Genomic DNA, 22824 nt, shown 5'->3' with positions numbered 1-22824 from the left:
CGTTTTGCCATTCGTGCACTCAGGTTCGTCGTTGAGTACACCATCGTAGGCGCTCCTGTCTGTCATGCAGCGTCAAGGGTAACAGCAGTCATGGTCTCCGAGCTGATAGTCCATGCTGCTGCAAACGTCGTCGAACTGTTCGTGCAGATGGTCGTTGCCTTGCAAACGTCCCCATCTGTTGACTCAGGGGTCGAGACCAGGCTGCACGATCTGGTACAGCCATGTGAATAAGATGCCTGTCATCTCGACTGCTAGTGATACGAGGCCGTTACAATCCAGCACGGCGTTAACGGCAGAACTTGCGAGACGCCATATTGTACGAGGGGTGATCAATGAATAACGCAACACACTTTTTTTTCTGAAAGCAGGTTGGTTCCATTCGGGGTTCCAATGCATCAAATTATCCCCAACTCTTCTGGTTACAAAACGTTGTTCAATGCGACAGCCTTATGCCAGCTTACTAGGGGGGGGGGGGGGAGGGGTCAACGTCAGAGGTAACGTCTTGCTGCATCAGTAACCTTCCCATTATCTATGTAATGCCTGCTACAGAGGGCACCTTTCATTAAACCACACACATGGAAGTCGGAAGGTTCGAGGTCCAGGCTGCAGTGTGGATGAGGAAGAACAGTTTTGTGAGCTCCCCTCTGCCCTTCAGACCTGTGTGAGGCATTTCCTCGAACCAGAGTGTCCGCACGTTCCAACAATGCAGGAGTGACAGCTGTGTGCGGCTGGCTGGTAAGCGAGAGATGGAACAGGTTTGCGTGGGATGGTGACAGACGCCTCGCACAACGACTCACTGTGCTTTTGTTCACTGCCAAGTCTCTGTAGACATTACACAAGCGCCTATTAGTGTCTCGCTGTCATGGAAGAGGAGAAGTTCATTCGCATTTTTGAGGCGAGCAGCTGGAATGAGAGTGTCCAGACGTTCCAGCACTCCAGGGGGCACAGCTGTGTGCAACCAGCCAGTACTTGGAAGACTGGACAGGGTTGTGTGGCCTTGTTGCCATGGTGACATCTGCCTCGCCCAACGACTCACCGCGCTTTTGTTCACTGCCATCTGCGCTGCCCTGTTTTTCCGCCAAAAGAAACTCAATGACAGCTCTCTGGTTGGAATACACTTCTGTTGTAGACGCCATGTTGACGGATGCGTGCAGTGCTGCCACCCATTAGAACTTCATTAAACCATAGGGACTTAATCAGTAATATTCCACGATGTCTCACAATAAATTCTGCATTTTTTCAAGAAACCTTGGCCGAGAAAAGAAAGTGTTGCATTGTTTGCTGATCGCTCTTCGTATTTGTTGTGTTCACTTCAAGCACCTACAAGATTGTGTAAATGAATGAAGCTATGTCATAAATTCACTCTAGTTACATTAGTTGATATATTGTCACAAAACGGAACACCTGCAGAGAAAACCTCGAAAATTTTGTATTGTTGCAGCCTCACTTCAGATTCCTGCCACGACAACGTAACTGTGGGCAGTTAGGCAATATGGCGGCCGTGGTGGGGTTGAATATAAGCAATTGATGTCACGGCCTCCACCCTCTTCTGACCTAACCACACGAGATTTTTTTGTGTGGGCTCATGTGGCAGAATGAGTATTTACACCTTCCCTACCAACAAACCTACCAAAACTGCGAGCGCTCATCAACAGTCCTTTTGAAGACACTGGTACGGATATGCTTCGCTGAACTAGGGAATAACTTTATTATCGACTTGATGTCTGCAGAATCAATGTGGGGGCACAAATGGAACACTTGGAATATTTCAAGTGCAAAAGTACTAGTTTCACTACGAGAGACATTCACATCTGCTCAGGATCTCAGAGAGGAACTGTAGTAACGATAAAAACAATATACCGATTTAATAGGACCAGAAACACACGTATTGCGCTCTTGTGTCTTATTGATATATTTCCCTCTGCTTAAAATAAATGTGGGATTTGAACAATTAATTTTTTCTACATAATACTGTCGCACATCTGTTCAGTCTTCAGATTCAGTGTCGGATTGAAATCGAGGACCGGGTTGGGGCGGAGATCCCGGACATATACACATATACTCTCATATATACACACTGAAGAGCCAAAGAAACTGGTACTCCTGTCTAATATGATGAAGGGCCCCCGCGAGCACGCAAAAGTGCGGAAACACACCGTGGCATGGACTCGGCTAATGTCTGGAGTAGTGCTGTAGGGAACTGACACCGTGAATCCTGCAGGGCTGTCCATAAATCCGTAAGAGTACGATGGAGTGGAGACTTCTGAACAGCACGTTGCAAGGCATCCCAGATACGCTCAATAAACTTCATGTCTCGGGAGTATTGTGGCCAGCGGAAGTGTTTAAACTCAGAAGAGTGTTCCTTGAGTCACTCTGTAGCAATTCTGGGCGTGTGGGTTGGTGCATTTCCTTCCTGGAATTGCCCAAACACGTCGGAATTCACAATGGACATCAATGGATGCAGGTCATCAGACGTACGTGTCACCTGTCAGAGTCGTATCTAGACGTATCAGGGGTCCCATATCACGTTAGTTGCATGCGCACAAGCTTGAACAGTCCCCTGCTGACATGCAGGGTCCACGCATTCATGAGGTTATCTCCATACCTGTACACGTCCATCCGCTCGATACAATCTGATACTAGACTCGTCAGAGCAGGCAACTTGTTTCCAGTCATCAAATGTACAGTTCGGCTTTAGAAGTCGTTTGACAACAGAAAATGCTATATTCTCTTTTCTCTGTGAGGTACTGGATGGGCTAAACAAAAAGTTTTGAATGCTTGGCGTATTTTTTGATTTAACAAAGGCATTTGACTGTATGATCTCACAATATTGCTCCAGAAGTTGGACCATTACGGAATAAATGGGGTAGCTCACAATTGGTTCACCTATTACTTTAGCAACAGGAAGCAAAAGGTCATTATTCACAATGTTGATAACGGCTGTGATGTGGGGTCTGAGTGGGGTACTGTCAAGTGGGGGGTGCCCCAGGGATCAGTGTTGGGGCCGCTCCTGATCCTTATTTATAGAAATGATATGCCCTCTAGTATTACAGGTAACTCAAAAATATTTCTGTTTGCTGATGACACTAGCTTGGTAGTAAAGGATGTTGTGTGTAACATTGACTCGGTTTCACGTAGTGCAGTACATGACCTCAGTTCATGGCTTGTAGAAAATAAAATAACGTTAAATCACAGTAAGACTCAGTTTTTACAGTTTCTAACACACAATTCAACAAAACCTGGCGTTTTAATCTCACAGAACGGGCATATGATTAGTGAAACTGAAGAGTTCAAATTTCTTGGTGTTCAGATATATAGTAAGCTGTCGTGGAAAGCCCACGTTCAGGATCTTGTCAAAGACTTAATACTGCCATTTTCACTATTCGAACGGTATCAAAAGTGAGTTATACTTCGACGCGTAAATTAGTCTATTTTCATTATTTTAATTCACTTATGTCGTATGGTATTATGTTTTGGGGTAACTCTTCCCCGTTCTAGAAGGATATTTTTGGCTCAGAAACGGGCGGTTGGGGCAATAAGTGGTGTGAGTTCACGAACCTCTTGTCGACCTCTGTTCACGAGTCTGGGTATTTTGACATTGGCCTCTCAATATGTATACTCCTCATTGTCGTTTCTTGTTACCATTATTAGTTTATTTCCAAAGCAGCTTTCACTCGGTTAATACTCGGCAGAAATCAAATCTCCATTTGGATCGGAGTTCCTTAACTCTTGTGCAAAAAGGTGTGCAGTATACTGCTGCATACATTTTCAATAAGCTGTCACTAGAATTCAAAAAACTTAGCAGTAATCCACGCGCTTTCAAATCGAAACTGAAGAGTTTCCTCATGGGTCACTCCTTCTATTCTGTCTAGGAGTTCCTTGAAAAATTAAGCCGATTCTTATTGTATTGCTGATAGCGTTTACTTACTCTTATGGACTGACTTTTTCTCAGGTTCATGAACATTTATTTTTATCTGTTATTACTTTTATGTTGTAAGTTCGTGTACTGACACGTTCCATGACCTTGGAGATTCGCTCCTCAATTTGATCCTACGGAACTTGTCGTGTAAATAAAATAAAATAAAGAGTCCAATGTCGGTGTTGAAGGACCCAGGCGAGGGGTAAAGCTTTGTGTCGTGCAGTCATCAAGGGTACATGAGTGGGCTTCGGCTCCGAAAGCCCATATCGATGATGTTTCGTTGAATGGTTTGCACCCTGACACTTGTTGATAGCCCAGCACTGGGATCTGCCGCAGTTTGCGGAAGGGGTGAGCTTATGTCACATTGCATGATACTATTCAGTTGTCGTTGGTCCTTTCTTGCACGAGGTTTTTTCCGGCCGCAGCGATGTCGGAGATTTGATGTTTTGCCGGATTCCTGATATTCACGGCACACTCGTGAAATGGTCGTACGGGAAAATCTCCACTTCATCGCTACCTTGGAGATGTTGTGTCCCATCGCTCGTGCGCCGACTATAAGGCGGCTTTGAAACTCATTTAAATCTTGATAACACGCCATTGTAGCGCAGTAACCGATCTAACAGCGGCGCCAGAGACTTGTTGTTTATATAGGTGTTGCCGACCGCAGCGCCGTATTCTGCCCGTTTACATATCTCTGTATTTGAATACGCATTATGAAAGGTCTCTGTTGGATTCCTTTCATGTTAATTTTTTGAAACTGATGTCATTTACGGTATACATTCCACTTCTAAATTTACTGTAGTGTTTCTGACTCTATCTGGGAGGAGACTGAGCAGTGGAACGTGTTACTTTTACACATAAACAAGAACGATCTGTCACACTACTACACTTTAAAACACAGTTTATATGTAATTCATGTCACACAGTCTCATACGGAACCTACATCCGCTTTCTTTTATATACTGTATATGATAAGATACTGTCATCCCGCTTCCCTTCTGTGTGAAAGGATGAATGAGCAAATGCATTTCTAGTTGCATGCTCGATGGTAGCAGACAAGCCGGACTGCTAGAGAACAGTAGGACCAACGTCGGAACAGGTAGCTACGCTTTCTAAAAGCAGAGAGGTTTCTATTCTTGATATGGTCCTCTCTGTCCCTTGTCATGTTGGTATAGGAAGTTGCCTCTCTGGTCACTTCCGTTTTGTATCTGTGAAGCACCCTCGGCAGGGGCCCACGGCAGTCAGTCTGCAGCGAGCGTCTGAAGTGGTAAGATCTCCGGCTAAGCGCGTCTCTGCTAAGTCTATAGGACAATGGATTTCTTAAGTTCAGCCTAACTGAAAATTTAATCACCTTTATTTCAGGTTTAGATCTAAAATATCTAATGTTGTCTTAAATTGCAACGCAGTGTAATTCGAGTGTGAAGTTCAGAATATCTTCCAGTAGTTGCTTTGTCACTACTTTGTGAGTAAAGTGGAACCACGTGTTGAGAATCCGTAACTCTAACTAAGATCATCAATCTTAAATGCGAATGTGTGTGAGATTATAATGTCTCGTCTTCACAATATTTTCCAATGTAGCAACTTTTCTTTATGTTCAACCCACGTGGGGTGTACTTTGTGAGACCAGTACCACGTGCTTATACAATTGTTTGACCCATCGGGTTAATAGTAAGTCGATAGTAACCAGTTCGAGGTTTTTCTTTTGTAAATTGCGTTTCGATGTAATTTATTTTAATTATCAAAATTATTGTGGAGTTACACTCTTTGTGTAAAGCAACTTGATCCCGTGAAGCATGTGGTGTAATCATCAAAGTAGCCCTAAGCTATTCTTTTTGGGAAGATTTCACAGAGAGTTAGTATGAATTTAGTATACCGGTGTGTGGTAGTTTCACGACGGACAGGATGCGCTACGAACGTAACTCCTTTGGGTGAAAATTGAATCGGATGGTTGTGGTTAATTTCCTCTTGGATATGTTTCAACATTCTTCGTGCGTTATTATATGAATGCAGTGTTGTATGCAGTGTCCCAATCTTGGCTCCATATTTGATGTGTTCCGTAAGATTACAAACTCACATTTTCACAACCCTAAATAAGGCACCAGTTTAGTTATGAATCAAGTTTAATATGCTGAAATTTTAACGGAACAATGATCACTGTTAAAATAAATGTCTAAATATAAACTGACTTATTTCTTTTTATTTAAATTATATATATATATATATATATATATATATATATATATATATATATATATATATATCATCGGTTGTCGTAAGATAACTATTAAAAGATTATAATTGATGTTAGTCTGGTTGGGAATTTGGTAAGCTAGACTGGATACCTGGTGAAAGAGTTGCTCAGTAATGCAAGGTTAACTTCCCCAGATAGCTCACAGCTCGTAACCCGCTTTTATTGTCTTGAATATCAGCACCGCTTTCAGAACAAATAAATGCATCAACATTACAATGCCTATAGCAGTTTCTTTGGCGCTCCAGTGTATTTGCGTTGTGTTGACACAGGTGGACGCAGCCCTTGCTGCGTGTTGTGCACCTCGGCATGACACGCGTCTCCTCTTTTGTCCACGACAGGTGCTGTACAACTCCGTGCTGGTGACGGCGTTGGTCCTGTCGCTGGTGCCGGCCAGCTGCCTGTCTCAGGAGTCCGGTCCGGTTCCAGAGTACGACCTGCACGTGGAGTTCGAGCCGGTGGAGGTCCACCACGTGGTCAAGAAGCGAGGCGTCATTCACGACGGCGGCCAGGGCGTTGGGCTGGACGGCGCTGCGTACGGCGGTGGATATGGCGGCGGATACGGCGGCGGATACGGTGGTGGATATGGTACGTCACCCTTCGACACGTCTACGTGATTTTTTTCTTATGTATTTTTTTTTAATCCGTATTCTGACTGACAGATACGTTGGCAGTACGACCCATAGCGATTTCTACGGTTGTTTCGTGCAGTGTTGCTTGTCTGTTAGCACTGACAACGCTACGAAAACGCCGCGACTCTGGGCCGTGAAGTGAAGCCTGGCGGCCTCTGCGAGAGGTAATGTCTGGAATTTTGCCTTCCCGGCACAGTCTTGGCGCTGTAAATCTCGGAATATTTACTTGCCTGACGATAGTCGGACTGGAATGTCCCATCCGTGTGACTCCAACTACCGTTCCGCGGTCGAAGTTTGTTAAATGCCCTCGTGGGGCCACAATCACGTCGGAAACCTTTTCACTATGTGCGTAAAGTGTTGGATTCAGATCAGTGGTTAAGTTCAAATGGTTCAAATGGCTCTGAGCACTAGGGGGCTTAACTTCTGAGGTCATCAGTCCCCTAGAACTTATAACTATTTAAACCTAACTAACCTAAGGACATCACACACATCCATGCCCGAGGCAGGATTCGAACCAGCGACCGTAACGGTCGTGCGGTTCGAGGCTGTAGCGCCTAGAACCGCTCGGCCACCCCGGCCGGCAGTGGTTAAGTGTTCGAATAGAATTTACCTCGAAATGGATGAAGTGACAGAAAACTTGAAGGGAAAGCGAACGAAGGGGGCAGGGGGAGGGGAAGGGGGGGAGGGGGGGGCGGGAAGGGTACTAGACACTAGCGCCAATTAGAATCTTCATCCAGACAATGCACCGAGACACACCCGCTTCTTGGTCAATGACGATCTGTCATCGCAGCAAAGGTTTCCCAGACACACCTCCCGATGTGTGTGGTGCAGGGGTTAGCGTTGCTGTCTCTGGATCACGGGGTCCCGGGTTCGATTCCCGGCCGGGTTGGTCATTTTTCTCTGCCTGGGGACTGGGTGTATGTGTTGTCCTCATCATTTCATCGTCATCACCATCATTATTCGTGACTGTGGCTAGATTGGACTGTGTGTAAAAAATTGGACTATGTAAAAATTGGGACTTTGTATAGGCGCTGACGACTGTGTAGTTGAGGGCCCCACAAAGCAATCATCATCACCTCCAGATGTGGCTCCAGTGGACTTCCCCGTGTTCGCCCGAGACCTACCTAAAAGGACAATGCCATGAGACCATAACAGAGGTCAAAGAGACGCGCTGCTGGAAGGAGGGACTGGAAAGGTACTTCCAGGACTCCCTCCAAACGAGGAAAACTCGTTGGCAGAAGTTCGTCTACACCTAGGTTTCCTATTTTGTAGAATAGCCTGTTTCAGTGCTGCCCCATGGGGCACTGGTGCTGATAAACGTTGGTTATTCTGTTCGCAGACTGGCACAGCTGGTGTAGGTTACCTGGCACGTTCCCTATTACACTTGTTCCGTGCACGCGAGAACTACTTGGTCACCCCTGCCTAACACCCCCACATCAGCTGTTTGCCCACCCCTGCCGACCTCTGTCCCCCCCCCCTCCCCCGCAGCTTGCAAGTGGACACTCGAGCTGGAAGATCCTATGTAGAATGCAACTGCTCGTACCGATGTCTTCATTTTTGTTACCGAGTTTGAATCCATTCCTTTTATACAAAAGCTGTATGCTGAGGTGACAAAATACACATGGGATAGCGATATGTACATATACAGATGGCGATAGCATCGCGTACTCAGGGTATAAAAGGGCAGTGCGTCCGCGGGGATGTCTTCTGTACTCAGGTGGTTCATGTAAGAAGGTTTCTGACGTGGCTATGGCCGCATGACGGGAATTAACACACTTTAAATGCGGAATGGTAGTTGGAGCTAGACCGTTGATACATTCCATTTTGGAAATCGTTCGGAAATCCGGTATTCCGAGATCCGCACTGTCGAGAGTGGGACGGCAATCCAAATTTTAGGCACTACCTCTGACAACGGACAACGCAATGGCCGTCGGCCTCCACTTCACGACCGAGAACAGCAGCGTTTGTGTAGAGTTGTCAGTGCTAACAGACAAGCAACACTGCGTAAAATAACCGCAGAAATGAATGAGGAACGCACTGCGAACGTATCGGTCAGGACAGTCCGGCGAAATTGGCGTTAATGGGGTGTGGAAACAGCCGACAGACGAGAGTGCCTTAACTAACAGCACGACATCTGCTCCAGTGATCTCTCCCGGGCTCGTGACTTTATCAGCTGAGCCCTAGACGACTAGAAAACCGTACCCTAGTGAGATAAGTCCCGTTTTCAGTTGGTAAGAGCCGATGGTAGCGTTCGAGCTTGACGCAGATCCCACGAAGCTATCGACCTAAGTTGTGAACAAAATGGCTCTAAGCATTATGGGACTTAACATATGAAGTCATCAGTCCCCTAGAACTTAGAACTACTTGAACCTAACGACATCACACACATCCATGCCCGAGGCAGGATTCGAACCTGCGACCACAGCAGCAGCGTGGTTCCGGGCTGAAGCGCCTAGAACCGCTCGCCCACAGCGGCCGGTGGTTGTGAACAAGGCACTGTGCAAGCCGGCGGTGGTTCCATAATGGTGTGGTCTGTGTTTACACGGAATGGACCGGGGCCTCTGGTGCGACTGAACGATAACTGACTGTAAATGGTCACGTGCAGCTATTCGCAGATCCTTTGCAACCGTTCACGGACTTTATGTTGTCAAGCACGATCGAAATTTTATACATGACAATGCACCCATTTACCAGGCCACAATCGTTCGCAGTTGGTTTGAAGAACATTCTGAACAATTCGAGCGAATGATTTGGCCATCGAGATCGCCCAGCACGAATCCCGTCGAACATTAACAGGACGTAATCTAGAGGTCAGTTCACGCACAAAGTCCTGCACCTTGTAATGGTACTTGAATTACGTAACCATTACGGAACCTCACCTCAACCTGTCGATACCAGGAATATTCTACTGTGTTTCTGTAAAATAGTTGACATATTTCTGTGACAACATTCAGATTTGATTTCATTAAGGGGATACGGAATCGGATTTTGGGTTAAAAAATCGAATTTTTTTTTATTGGCGTATTATATTCTGCCATGTTTCCTCTTTAAAATGACGTATCATACATAGCTCTACTACAATTATAACTATTTTATTTTTATATATTTGTGAGATCGGGTATTGCGCCTTAGTTATACACGTCTCTCGTGGCTGACCATGAACTTTTTGGCAGTACCTTTAAAGTGACATGAATTCAAATATCCCGGTTTCTAGCGACTATTTATACACTAGTTGCCCGAAAATGTTTCTCTCTGGTTTCCTCAAGTTACTCTTTGACTTTGTGGCGGGACTGTTTTGTAAACAGTGTGATATAAGAAAGTAGTTGTTGTTGAGTTATTTCGTATTTAGTGCTTCATTTTTCGCAGTGAAAATGCCTAGAGCTAAAGCAAAAGTATTTAAAAAGCGTGTGAACTGGCAAAAGAAAAGAAATAATGATTCATTAGCAAAGCAAAGCAGTTCATCATCATCACTGTTGGAAAATGTGAATCCACTTATTACTGATTTGCCGAACGAACTTACACCAAATGAAAACAGTGCTTCTCATAAAAAACTAAGAGATTTGGAAGAGAAATATAATTTACTTGATAGAGGGAATGAAGTTTTTGAACTCATTGATGCGAATATATTGTGTGAAGCTCTTGAAAACAGTTTGTGCTGCAAAAAATGTCATGGAAACGTTTCTCTGAAAGTAGAATCCCATGTTGGCCTGGCTGCCCAGTTTAATTTAATATGCAGTGTTTGTAAATACAGCTGTAAGTTTCGAAGTTCGGTTTCAGTAACTGTAAATAATGGATACAAGAAAACTGAACTTTATAGTGTAAATATTAGGTTAGTTTATGGATTGCGAGCAATTGGTAAGGGCAAAGCAGCTGGTGATATGCTATGTGGTGTTCTAAATCTTCCAAGTGCACCTTCAAAGTTTGAAGCTTACAATTATGTACTAGGATCTGCAGTTGAAGATGTAGCACAGAAGTCAATGCAGGTTGCTGTGGAAGAAGCAGTGGAAGAAAATGACGGCAGTCGTGACCTCACAGTGGCGTTTGATGGCACGTGGCAGAAAAGGGGCCACACCTCCAACAATGGTGTTGTAACAGCAACTAGTGTTGATACTGGCAAGGTTATTGATGTTGCAATAATGTCTAAATACTGTAGGTGCACAGGCAGGCTGAAAAATGAACACAGTGATGACTGTATTGCTAATTATTATGGTAGTAGTGGTGGCATGGAGGTTGCTGGGGTGAAGAAAATTTTTCATCGCTCTTCACAGTGGTATAATGTTCGCTATGTCAAATATCTGGGAGATGGTGACTCTAAAGCATTCAAAGAAGTTTTGGAAAGCAAACCATATGGGAACAGTGTAAATATAAGCAAACTTGAATGTATAGGACATGTGCAGAAGAGAATGGGTGCCAGGCTGAGAAGGTTAAAATCAGTTATGAAAGGGAAAAAACTAGATGATGGGAAAACCTTGGATGGCAGAGGAAGATTGACTGATTCCATAATAGACCTCATTCAGAACTGCTATGGCCTTGCAATCAGGCAAAATACGGGCAATCTTGAAGAAATGAGGAGAGCTATATGGGCTTTATATTTCCACACCGCATCCACGGATGAGCATCCACAACATGGTTTGTGCCCCAAAGGTGAAAACAGCTGGTGTAAATACAATAGGGGACTAACAACAGGAGAGAAATACATTCACCACCACAGTCTACCATCAGCCATCATGGCAGAAATAAAGCCCATTTTCAGAGATCTGGCTGACAGAAGTCTTCTGATGAAATGTCTTCACGGAAAAACGCAGAACCCCAACGAGTGCTTGAATAGTGTGATATGGCATCGTCTCCCAAAAACAGTGTTTGTCGGAATTAATACACTACATTTTGGTGTGTATGATGCTGTGGCAACCTTCAATCTTGGAAATATAACTAAATGCCAGGTCCTTCAAAAGTTGGGTATGTGTGTTGGTTCCTGTACGGTACGTGCTATGTTCTTTTTAGATCAGCACAGACTAAGGCATGCTGATAATATAATCAAGACATTAGTGAAAAAAGCAAGACAGGTGCAGAGGGGTGCCAAAAGAAGACTTGAAGATGATTATGAAGACTGTGAAGGGGGTATTAGCTACGGATCAGGAATGTTTTAATCTTCTTTCTCCGTTTCCCGTAAGTTTACTTTTTACTTCATCTAGGAACATTATCTCAGGTACTGGTCAACCTAGAAGTCTGAAATTTTTATGACGTAGTGACATAGGTCCCTATTACATACTGAAACAACGATTTTTTAATTACTTGATTTACAAAAGACTTAGGGGTGATAGTCTAGTAAAAAGCGATGGAAAAAATTTACTTAAAAATAAATGTACAATATCTCTGTAAGAAAATACTTTGACAATAAACTGTTGTTTCAGTATTGTTGTAACATATGAATGCACATACAGTAAAATTTTTACCTCTCTGTCTCCAGTAGTTTGTGAGAAAATGTTCACGCACAAAGTCCTGCACCTTGTAATGGTACTTGAATTACGTAACCATTACGGAACCTCACCTCAACCTGTCGATACCAGGAATATGTAGAGGTACTTTGATACATCGATATGTTTATATTGCAATGATATTATTCTTATGTGTATTCTTTCTTTTGTCACTATGATCTTTGGTGTACTTGTAACTCTGATTTTTGGGCGCGTAAGCGTTATTAGAGAGTCAAGCTTTGGCCGTCATGTTAAAAAGAGGCAAATTGTAGTCATTTTATGAAATGTGAACTTTAACAGTGAGGAAGATATTTTCGAGTATGTTTTAGATTGTGAAGTGATGTTTTCGAACGATTTACGTGATATTTCAAAAAAAGTAATAAAAAAGAAGTGTAACTTAAATTCGGAGTGCTGATTAATCTTTTTTACATCACCAATGTGCTAACTTGCAAAGTTCAAGAATGCTTTACGAAACACATCTATAAAACTTTTGAATATGGCAGAATAACACCTAGGCCTCTTTGCATCCGAGCTTGGAATCATCACTACCTAGATTTTCGACCACTGAGCCATGAGTTCACAACGAGACCAGGGTGGGAAACACGAAAAGATAAAGTGCCTAGTTTATGCACTATTTCAAGAAATGACTTTATTAACTGTGTGCTCTAATGACACCTGCCACATAATATAACTTTGTTGTTGCCCGAAAATGCAATATTTAGCAGCGTGAGCAACACTACAATCACAATTAATTTTTGACCTTTCTTGTGGTAGGGTTGTGAGAACCTGCCACACTTTCGCAGTTATGGACGGTCCAGTATATGTGCAGGGCACTCCCAACAACTTGTTGAGTCCATGCTGAATCAAGTTGCGGCTCTACACTGGACAAAAATAGGCCCAATACGATTTTAGGATCGCTCTCGGTACCTCAATGTATACTGACCATGCGAGAGGATTGCAGGAGCTTGCAGAAGGTGCGCAGGGCACAGAGGTTTAACCAGAAGTCTGATATTTTCTTCTCGGTAGGGCTTTCCTGCTGTGCCCCATTCCTTCGGAATGGAAACCTCTTCTCTTCTCTTTGTGCCATCAGCCAGAATGATTCAGATTCTTGGAGTGTGTTGAGTTGTGTAATGAGCTCTGACGTTTAGTTCTAGTGGCAGGTGCAGCGCAGCTCTCGAAGAACACTGTAACGGAACATATTAAAGGCTTTACTGTACCGAAGTATGCGATACCCTCCAAATTCAACCAGTTTAACGAGTATTTATGATTATAGCAAAGGTATTGTGTATGTTAACAATGATTGAATAACATGTCTCCATAAACAGTCAACCCATTAAAGTATACTGAATAACTGACCCACACAAAAGTTTATATCACTTGATCACTGATACAGCAAATGTCATAATGTAAAAACACTAAGTTCATCTTAAATAATTAATATTAAGTACGAAAAATAGTGGCCAACTTAGGTATTTTGGATCTCCTTAAATAAAAATCACCCAGTGAAACATATTTGTTCACTAGGAGCGTTTTCACTCAGTATTCACGAAATCAATCCTATTTTAGACGAAAACCAATGTAATTCTTAATAATTCATGTTATTTACTTATTTATGCAAATTAGAGAAGTCAATTGACAAACTTCTAAAAAACGGCCTTCTTGTAACAAAGAATTATTCTGTCAAGTCAACAAATCTGTCTGTCATTTTAATAACATGTTATGTCACTCGATGTAAATTAATAACTTTTCTGCACAAATTATGATAACAGATGTACATGTGACTTGTAAACTATATCTCTTTTTAGTAGTTCTTCGACAATGTTATAAATACAAGCAGCAAGGACGGTCGGGAGGCAGTCGGAATGTCACTTTGGTAGAGTGTGTTTGTGTGTTATTGTTTGAGGTGGATAAACACTGCAAAGAACATGTAACGGAAGTACTACTTTGTGTTGTGTCATGGTCTTTGGTGGACAGTGGAATTAAGATGGCCACCAGAGTAATAAATATTTGAAGTTTACATATTTGTTGGTTTCGCTCGTTCTTTATCATCAAAAGCACATAAAAAAACACGGGACCTCATGTTTTTAACCCTAGACAACCAGATTTAGAGCCAGCATCAGCATCGAGACACAGCAGCGATCCAGCAAGCAGCAGCGATTACCACAACACAATGCATTTTAATGGCGCCAACCTAACATCAAGTGCTAACAAGATCCGTAAATGGGAGTGAAATAGTGCGATTATAGCAATTAGCTATATCTACGACCAGGCGACCATTACAACACGGTGGGGTACCAAAGCGTGTCGAGTGGCGTAATGGGGTTAGGTGGTGGTGGTGACGTTTCAGCAGCAGGTACATATACCAGCGCAGAGCGTCTGGGGTTCTGACCCGCTGACGGTCCCGAAGCGAGTGTGCGCTGATCCCCGGTGCCGTGTGTGTTGCAGCGGCCGGCGCGGTCCCCATCTCGGAGCACGTGGAGGTGGAGCGGCCGGTGGCGGTGCCGGTGGTGAAGCAGGTGGAGGTGAAGGTCCCCCACCCCGTGCCTGTGCCCGTCCCCCACCCGGTGGCGGTGGCCGTGCCCCAGTCGTGCACTCCCAACAACTTGTTGAGTCCATACTGAATCAAGTTGCGGCTCTACACTGGACAAAAGTAGGCCCAATATGATTTTAGGATCGCTCTCGGTACCTCAATGTATACTGGTCATGCGAGGGGATTGCAGGAGCTTGGAGAAGGTGTGCAGGGCACAAAGGTTTAACCAGAAGTCTGATATTTTCTTCTCGGTAGGGCTTTCCTGCTGTGCCCCATTCCTTCAGAATGCAAACGTCGTCTCTTTGTGCCATCAGCCAGAATGATTCAGATTCTTGGAGTCTGTTGAGTTGTGTAATGAGCTCTGACATGTTAGTTCTAGTGGCAGGTGCAGTGCAGCTGTCGAAGAACACGGAGGGGTACCAAAGCATGTCGAGTGGTGTATTGAGGTTAGGTGGTGTTGTCGTTTCAGCAGCAGGTACAGAGCCCAGCCCAGAACATCTGGGGTTCTGACCCACTGACGGTCCGGAAGGAAGTGTACACTGAGCCCCGGTGCCGTGTGTGTTCCAGCGGCCGGTGCAGTCCCCATCTCGGAGCACGTGGAGGTGGAGCGGCCGGTGGCGGTGCCGGTGGTGAAGCAGGTGGAGGTGAAGGTCCCCCACCCCGTGCCCGTGGCCGTCCCCCACCCGGTGGCGGTGGCCGTGCCCCAGCCGTACCCCGTGCCCGTGGAGGTGCCGCAGCCCATCGCAGTGCCCGTGGTGCGGACCGTGGCGATCCCCGTGGAGAGGCCGGTGGCGGTGCCCGTGGAGCGCCCCGTGCCGGTCCCCGTGGAGCGGCCCTACCCCGTCCACATCGAGAAGCACGTGCCGGTGCCCGTGCCCCGGCCGTACGCCGTCACCATCCCCGTCGTCAAGCACATCCACCACTACGTCAAGCACGGCGGCTGGCACTGAGCACACCAGGTACGTGCACCACTTTCCCAGCTGAGTGTAGAGCCCGACTGTGGGCGGGACCGCCACTGAAGCAGCTATTATTCTGATTACACGCTTTTGTGCAATAAATACTGTATTCCTCAGTGATGAATTACCCCAAAATATGATACCATATGCAAGCAATGAGTGAAAATAGGCGTAGTAGGCTAATTTACTAACAAGGGAACCTCCCCATCGCACCCCCCTCAGATTTAGTTATAAGCTCGCACAGTGCATAGGTCTTGAAAAACTGAACACAGATCAGTCGAGAAAACAGGAAGATGTTGTGTGGAATTATGAAAAAATAAGCAAAATATACAGACTGAGTAGTCCATGCAGAGAAAGTCAACATCAAGGAGTACGGAAGGTTAGGAGCGCCGTGGTCCCGTGGTTAGCGTGAGCGACTGCGGAGCGAGAGGTCCTTGGTTCAAGTCTTCCCTCGAGCGAAAAGTTTTATTTTTTATTTTCAGACAATTATCAAAGTTCACGCACTCACACATAATCAACTTCGCTCTCCAAAATGCCAGGACATGTTGAGATTTGCTTGGACATATGCAGGATTTGACGGTCTACACACGGAAAAATTTGAAAGCGTTAAAAATATATGTTTTGACAGAGCACAGAGAAAACTGTGCGACTGTGGAACTGTTGCTTTCATTTATTGCAGTTTATGAGACAAACTCTAATGTTTTCATCACTTTTTTGGGAGTGATTATCACATGCACATGAAAACCTAACTCGGGCAAGGTAGAAGAATCTTTTTACCCACTCGTCAAGTGTACAAGCTAGGTGGGTTGACAACATATTCCTGTCATGTGACGCACATGCCGTCACCAGTGTCGTATAGCATCTATCATACGTCTTTTTCTGTGGAGGAATCGGTTGACCTATGACCTTGCGATCAAATGTTTTCGGTTTCCATTGGAGAGGCACGTCCTTTCGTCTACTAATCGCACGGTTCTGCGGTGCGGTCGCAAAACACCAAACTTATTACAGTGAACAGAAACGTCAATGAACGAACGGACAGATCATAACTTTGCGAAAATAAAGAAAGTAAACTTTTCACTCAAGGGAAGACTTCAACCAAGGACCTCTCGTTCCGCAGTTGCTCACGCTAACCACGGGACCACGGTGCTCCTGAGCCCACGCTATCCTTGATGTTGCTTATCTTCGCATGGACTACTCACTTTGTATATTTTTCTTACTTTTTTCATATCTCCACACAATTTCTTCCTTTTTTCTCGATTGATCTCTGTTCAGTTTTTCAAGGCCTATCCATTGTGCCAATGTATAACTAAATCTGAGGGGCGTGCGATGGGGAGGTTCCCTTGTAAGGTGCTTATCACCAAAATTTGCAATGACCCTTATTCCATAAGTAGCTGAACTCAAACGTTTCAGCAGATCATCAATGTGTTTCTTCCAATTTAATCTCTCATCAATGCACACACCTAAAAATTTGAATATTCTACCTTAGCTATATGCTTCTGATTAAGGTCTATATTTATTAATGCCGTCATACCATTTACTGTACGGAACTGTATGTACTGTGTCTTATCAAAATTCAGTGAGAGTCCGTTTACAAGGAACCACTTAGTAATTTTCTGAAAGACATTATTGACAATTTCATCAGTTAATTCTTGTTTGCCAGGTCTGATTACTATACTTGTATCATCAGCGAAGAGAACTAACTTTGCCTCTTCATGAATGTAGAATGGCAAGTCATTAATATATATTAAGAACAACAAAAGACCCAAGACCGACCCTTGTGGAACCCCATTCTTGATAGTTCCCCAGTTTGAGGAATGTGCTGATCTTTGCATATTATGAGAACTGCTTATTTCAACTTTCTGCATTCTTCCAGTTAGGTACAAATTAAACCATTTGTGCACTGTCCCACTCATGCCACAATATTTGAGCTTGTCTAGCAGAATTTCATGATTTACACAATCAAAAGCCTTTGAGAGATCACAAAATATCCCAATGGGTGGTGTTCGGTTATTCAGATCATTCAAAATTTGATTGTTGAAAGCATATACGGCATTTTCCGTTGAAAAACCTTTCTGGAAACCAAACTGACATATTTTTAATACTTCATTTTTACAGATATGTGAAGCTACTGTTGAATACATTACTTTCTCAAAAATTTTGGATAAATCTGTTAGAAGGGAGATTGGACGGTAATTCTTGACATCAGATCTATCCCCTTTTTTATGCAAAGGTATTTTTCCCTCCTTCTGCTTGGCCATTGAAATTGCTACACCAAGAAGAAATGCAGACGACAGACAGGTATTCATTGGACAAATATATTATACTAGAACTGACATGTGATTACATTTTCACTCAATTTGGGTGCATAGGTCCTGAGAAATCAATATCCAGAACAACCACCTCTGACCGGCCGGGGTAGCCGAGCAGTTCTAGGAGCTACAGTCTGCAACAGCGCTTCCGCTACGGTCGCAGGTTCGAATCCTTTCTCGGGCATGGATGTGTGTGATGTCCGTAGGTTACTTAGGTTTAAGTAGTTTTAACTTCTAGGGCACTGATGACCTCAGAAGTTAAGTCCCATAGTGCTCAGAGCCATTATCAACCACCTATGGCCGTAATGGCATAAATGGCTCTCAGCACTATGGGACTTAAGTTCTGATGTCATCAGTCCCCTAGAACATAGAACTACTTAAACCTAACCACATCACAAACATCCATGCCCGAGGCAGGAGCCAAACCTGCCACCATAGCAGTCGCGCAGTTCCGGACTGGGCGCCTAGGACCTCTGCCCGTAATAACGGCCTTGATACACAGGGGCATTGAGTCAAACAGAGCTTGGATGGGGAGTGAAGGTACAGCCGCCCATGCAGCTTCAACACGATACCACAGTTCAGAGTGAGTAGTGAATGGCGCATTGTGACGAGCTAGTTGCTCGGCCACCATTGACCTGCCGTTTTCAGTTGGTGAGAGAGCCGGAGAATGTGCTGGCCAGGGTAGCAGTCGAATATTTTCTGTATCCAGAAAGGCCCGTACAGGACCTGCAACATGCGGCCGTGCATTATCCTGCTGAAATGTAGGCTTTCGCAGAGATCGAATGAAGGGTAGAGCCACGGGTCGTAACACATCTGAAATGTAACGTCCACTGTTCAAAGTGCCGTCAACGGGAACGAGAGGTGACCGAGACGTGATCCCATACCATTACGCCGGATGATACGCCAGTATGGCGATGACGAATACACGCTTCCAATGTGCCTTCATCGCGATGTCGCCAAACACGGAGGGGACCATCATGATGCTGTAAACAGAACCTGGAGAGAAACTTCCTGGCAGATTAAAACTGCGTGCCGGACCGAGACTCGAACTCGGGACCTTTGCCTTTCGCGGGCAAGTGCTCTACCAACTGAGCTACCCAAGCACGACTCACGCCCCGTCCAGGTTCGCAGGAGAGCTTCTGTTAAGTTTGGAAGGTAGGACACGAGGCACTGCCGAAAGTAAAGCTATGAGGACACGGCGTGAGTCGTACTTGAGTAGCTCAGTTGGTAGAGCACTTGCCCGCCAAAGGCAAGAGTCCCGAGTTCGAGTCTCGGTCCGGCACACAGTTTTAATCTGCTAGGAAGTTTCATATCAGCGCACACTCCGCTGCAGGGTAAAAATCTCATTCTAGAACCTGGATTCATCCGAAAAATGACGTTTTGCCATTCATGCACCCAGGTTCGTCGTCCAGTACACAATCGTAGGCGCTCCCGTCTGTGATGCAGCGTCAAGGGTAACCGCAGCCACGGTCTCCGAGTTGATAGTCCATGCTGCTGCAAACGTCGTCGAACTGTTCGTGTAGATGGTTGTTGTCTTGCAAACGTCCCCATCCATTGACTCAGGGATCGAGACGTGGCTGCACGATACGTTACAGCCATGCGGATAAGATGCCTGTCATCTCGACTGCTAGTGATACGAGGCCGTTGGGATCCAGCACCGCGTTCCGTATTACCCTCCTGAACCCACCGATTCCATATTCTGCTAACAGTCATTGGATCTCGACCAACGCGAGCAGCAATGTCGCGACACGATGAACCGCAATCGCGATAGGCTACAATCCGACCTTTATCAAAGTCGGAAACGTGATGGTACGCATTTCTCCTCCTTACACGAGGCATCACAACAAAGTTTCACCAGGCAACGCCGGTCAACTACTGTTTGTGTATGAGAAATCGGTTGGAAACTTTCCTCATGTCAGCACGATGTAGGTGTCGCCACCGACGTCAACCTTGTGTGAATGCTCTGAAAAGCTAATCACTGGCATATCACAGTATCTTCTTCCTGTCGGTTAAATTTCGCGTCTGTAGCACGTCATCTTCGTGGTGTAGCAAGTTTAATAGCCAGTAGTGTATTATATGGATGCACAGCTTGAAGGAACGGACACATCACATTCATGCAATTGTTTCGCCTCGATGGCCAATGGAACCACCTTCTCCAGTGCAGATGCCCATGAAAGGTTCCAGGTTCGAGTCCCAGTCTGCCACACAGTTTTCATCTGGCAAGGAATTTCAAGGCAGTGCACACTGGGCTGAACGTGGGAGACCCTTTCTCTGCTCAGTTTATCTGGCCAGGGAGTTGAACCTAATTGTAAATTTGAAATGATGTATAAACTATAGTTAAAAACAAGGCACTAAAAGTACTTAAAAAATTCATTGTATCTACGTGGGCCACAGATTTTTCTCCTGAGTTTGTTCTTGACTTTGATTACCATGTAGAATATTCTCATGTGAACATTGTGTTTGCTCTATGGCCCAATGGCACTCAGAATGTTCAACAGGTGATAAATACTTCGTTCTTGATTTTCGGATTATATCTATGTGCAACTGGACAAATGCAGTTTCGTTGTAAGAAATAACGCATGTTCAGTACGGTTACATACAAAGTCAAATGTAGCGTTTAAACTTACAAGTTCTGCTGTTATACTTCCTGTTCTTGTTAAGTCGTAGAAGCTTAAAATGTTTTCGATGGTGCTGAACGACATTCGTACACTATTTTCTGAAAGAATACACACCGCCATTTGACTGTGTGTTACTGTATTTTTTCTTGTGTACAATCTAGATTTCAGCTTTCACGCCATTATCCAGCACAATGTTCTCTTGCTGTGTACTGTGCCAGGATCACAAATACACAGTTCAACACATTTGCTGAACACTGATACGAGTATAAATGTCACTAAATTAACGGCTTTTGTAGGAACGCAGCGAGCGCACTGTTGTACACTATCTGTTTACCGGCTTTGGGCTGCTTTTACCAGCTACTGCCTGTCTTCTGTTCGCAGGTCACTTCAAAGAGGTCCGACTGACTGACATTCGCCACATCTGCGCCTCTGCACCCCATCCGTCGCACAGCCATCTCTCAGGGAATACTCCTCCCATCATCTTGTTATCAATCGTTATGTTTGTGTACAGTATTGTTGCTCGTTGATGACATTTTTTTATAATAATAATTAATTCCAAAACATTTTCCTACTGTTTGTATTTCACTTCTTTGTACTTTGGTACCCTTTAAAGCAATGTTCTTTGGAGTTTGTTAGATCAATTTGAAGAACGTTACGTACCATCAGTTTCTCACTTTACGATACAACTGGTATTTTTGTTTCGGCACTTGTCGTGCTGCTATCGATCCGATGTGCATCGTGAGAAATGTCGGTATCAGCGTATGGAATGGTGCGGAGAGAAAATAATACTTCACTACCACTTTAATGAGAATTATAATTTGTGTGCCTTATACGAGGAACACACGTACAGAAGTAACAATTGAAAACCTTCCGCAGTCTATTATGAACGTATCAGGTAATCTGCAACCTATGCGAGTAATATGGACTACGTGCCCACTATCTTGGATATTCAAAAAAACGTGAACTAAAGGTTGCGTCAGTGTGTGTGTGTGTGTGTGTGTGTGTGTGTGTGTGTGTGTGTGTCTGTGTGTGTGTGTGTGAGAGAGAGAGAGAGAGAGAGAGAGAGAGAGGGGGGGGGAGGGAGGGAGAGAGAGAGAGCTCTATTGTTTACTCGCTGGCAGAGGCGTATTTAGGTCACTGCAGTCTAGGGAGCTGCCTAGAACAGAGGAATTTAAGGGGCGGCTTATTTTAAGGGATGATTTATAAGCTGTTACTATTATTTCAAAACATTTTATTCATAGCTCTGGACAAGACTTTACTTGCAACGAAATGAATACGAATAACACTGGCAACAATCAGCTCAAATTTCATGAACGATCTGGTCAAGCAACGGAAAAAGGACAGCGTCTGTCTTTGACATGACGTTCGGTCGTGAAAGTGTGACCGTTATTCAGTATCGTGCGTACTCATGTGGCATACGATGGAATCTCAAAAAAATGGCTCTGAGCTCTATGGGACTCAACTGCTGAGGTCATTAGTCCCCTAGAACTTAGAACTAGTTAAACCTAACTAACCTAAGGACATCACAAACATCCATGCCCGAGGCAGGATTCGAACCTGCGACCGGAGCGGTCTTGCGGTTCCAGACTGCAGCGGATGGAATCTCGTTCCTTCGTGATAGGAGAGGCCACCAATACTGTCATACGAGTAGCCAGTTCAGACACTCAACAATTCCCTTCCAAACTTGAAATCCAGAGAAAATACCGCCACTCATTCAAATAGCCAGCCATTCGCTGGCAGTTCAGTTTGAACTGTAAATTGTGCAGTTGTCTGGTGTTAGTACTAATCATATCTACATCTACGTGATTACTATGCTATTCACAATAAAGTGCCTGGCAGAGGGTTCAATGAACCACGTTCAAGCTGTCTCTCTACCGTTCCACTATCGAACGGCGCGCGGGAAAAACGAGCGCTTAGATTTTTCTGTGCAAGCCCTGATTTCTCTTATTTTATCGTGATGGACATTTCTCCCTATGTAGGTGGGTGCTAACAGAATCTTTTCGCAGTCGGAGGGGAAAACTGGTGATTGAAATTTCATGAGAAGATACCGTCGCAACGAACAACGCCTTTGTTTTAATGACTGCTACTCCCATGGATAATGGAATGTAGTCGAATTAAGTCGGGTGACGCTGAGGGAA

General features: G+C 44.6%; 1 protein-coding gene across 1 annotated transcript in view; it reads left to right on the top strand.

Moving 5' to 3' along the window:
• Positions 1-21158, top strand: part of LOC124551210 (zinc finger protein 512B-like) — a 47130-nt gene extending 25972 nt beyond the window's left edge. The window contains exons 2-6 of the mRNA XM_047126200.1: positions 6509-6755; positions 14719-14765; positions 14808-14883; positions 15371-15762; positions 21068-21158. Of these exons, the coding sequence (XP_046982156.1) occupies positions 6509-6755; positions 14719-14765; positions 14808-14883; positions 15371-15753 (753 nt within the window). The 3' untranslated portion in view covers positions 15754-15762; positions 21068-21158. The remainder of the gene's footprint in view (positions 1-6508; positions 6756-14718; positions 14766-14807; positions 14884-15370; positions 15763-21067) is intronic.
• Positions 21159-22824: the final 1666 nt, after the last annotated feature.

This window comes from Schistocerca americana, chromosome 9 (assembly GCF_021461395.2).
Source record: "Schistocerca americana isolate TAMUIC-IGC-003095 chromosome 9, iqSchAmer2.1, whole genome shotgun sequence".
In the NCBI taxonomy this organism is placed as follows: Eukaryota; Metazoa; Arthropoda; class Insecta; order Orthoptera; family Acrididae; genus Schistocerca; species Schistocerca americana.
Note: the sequence above shows the minus strand (reverse complement) of the source record. Positions and strands in the feature narration are given on the sequence as shown.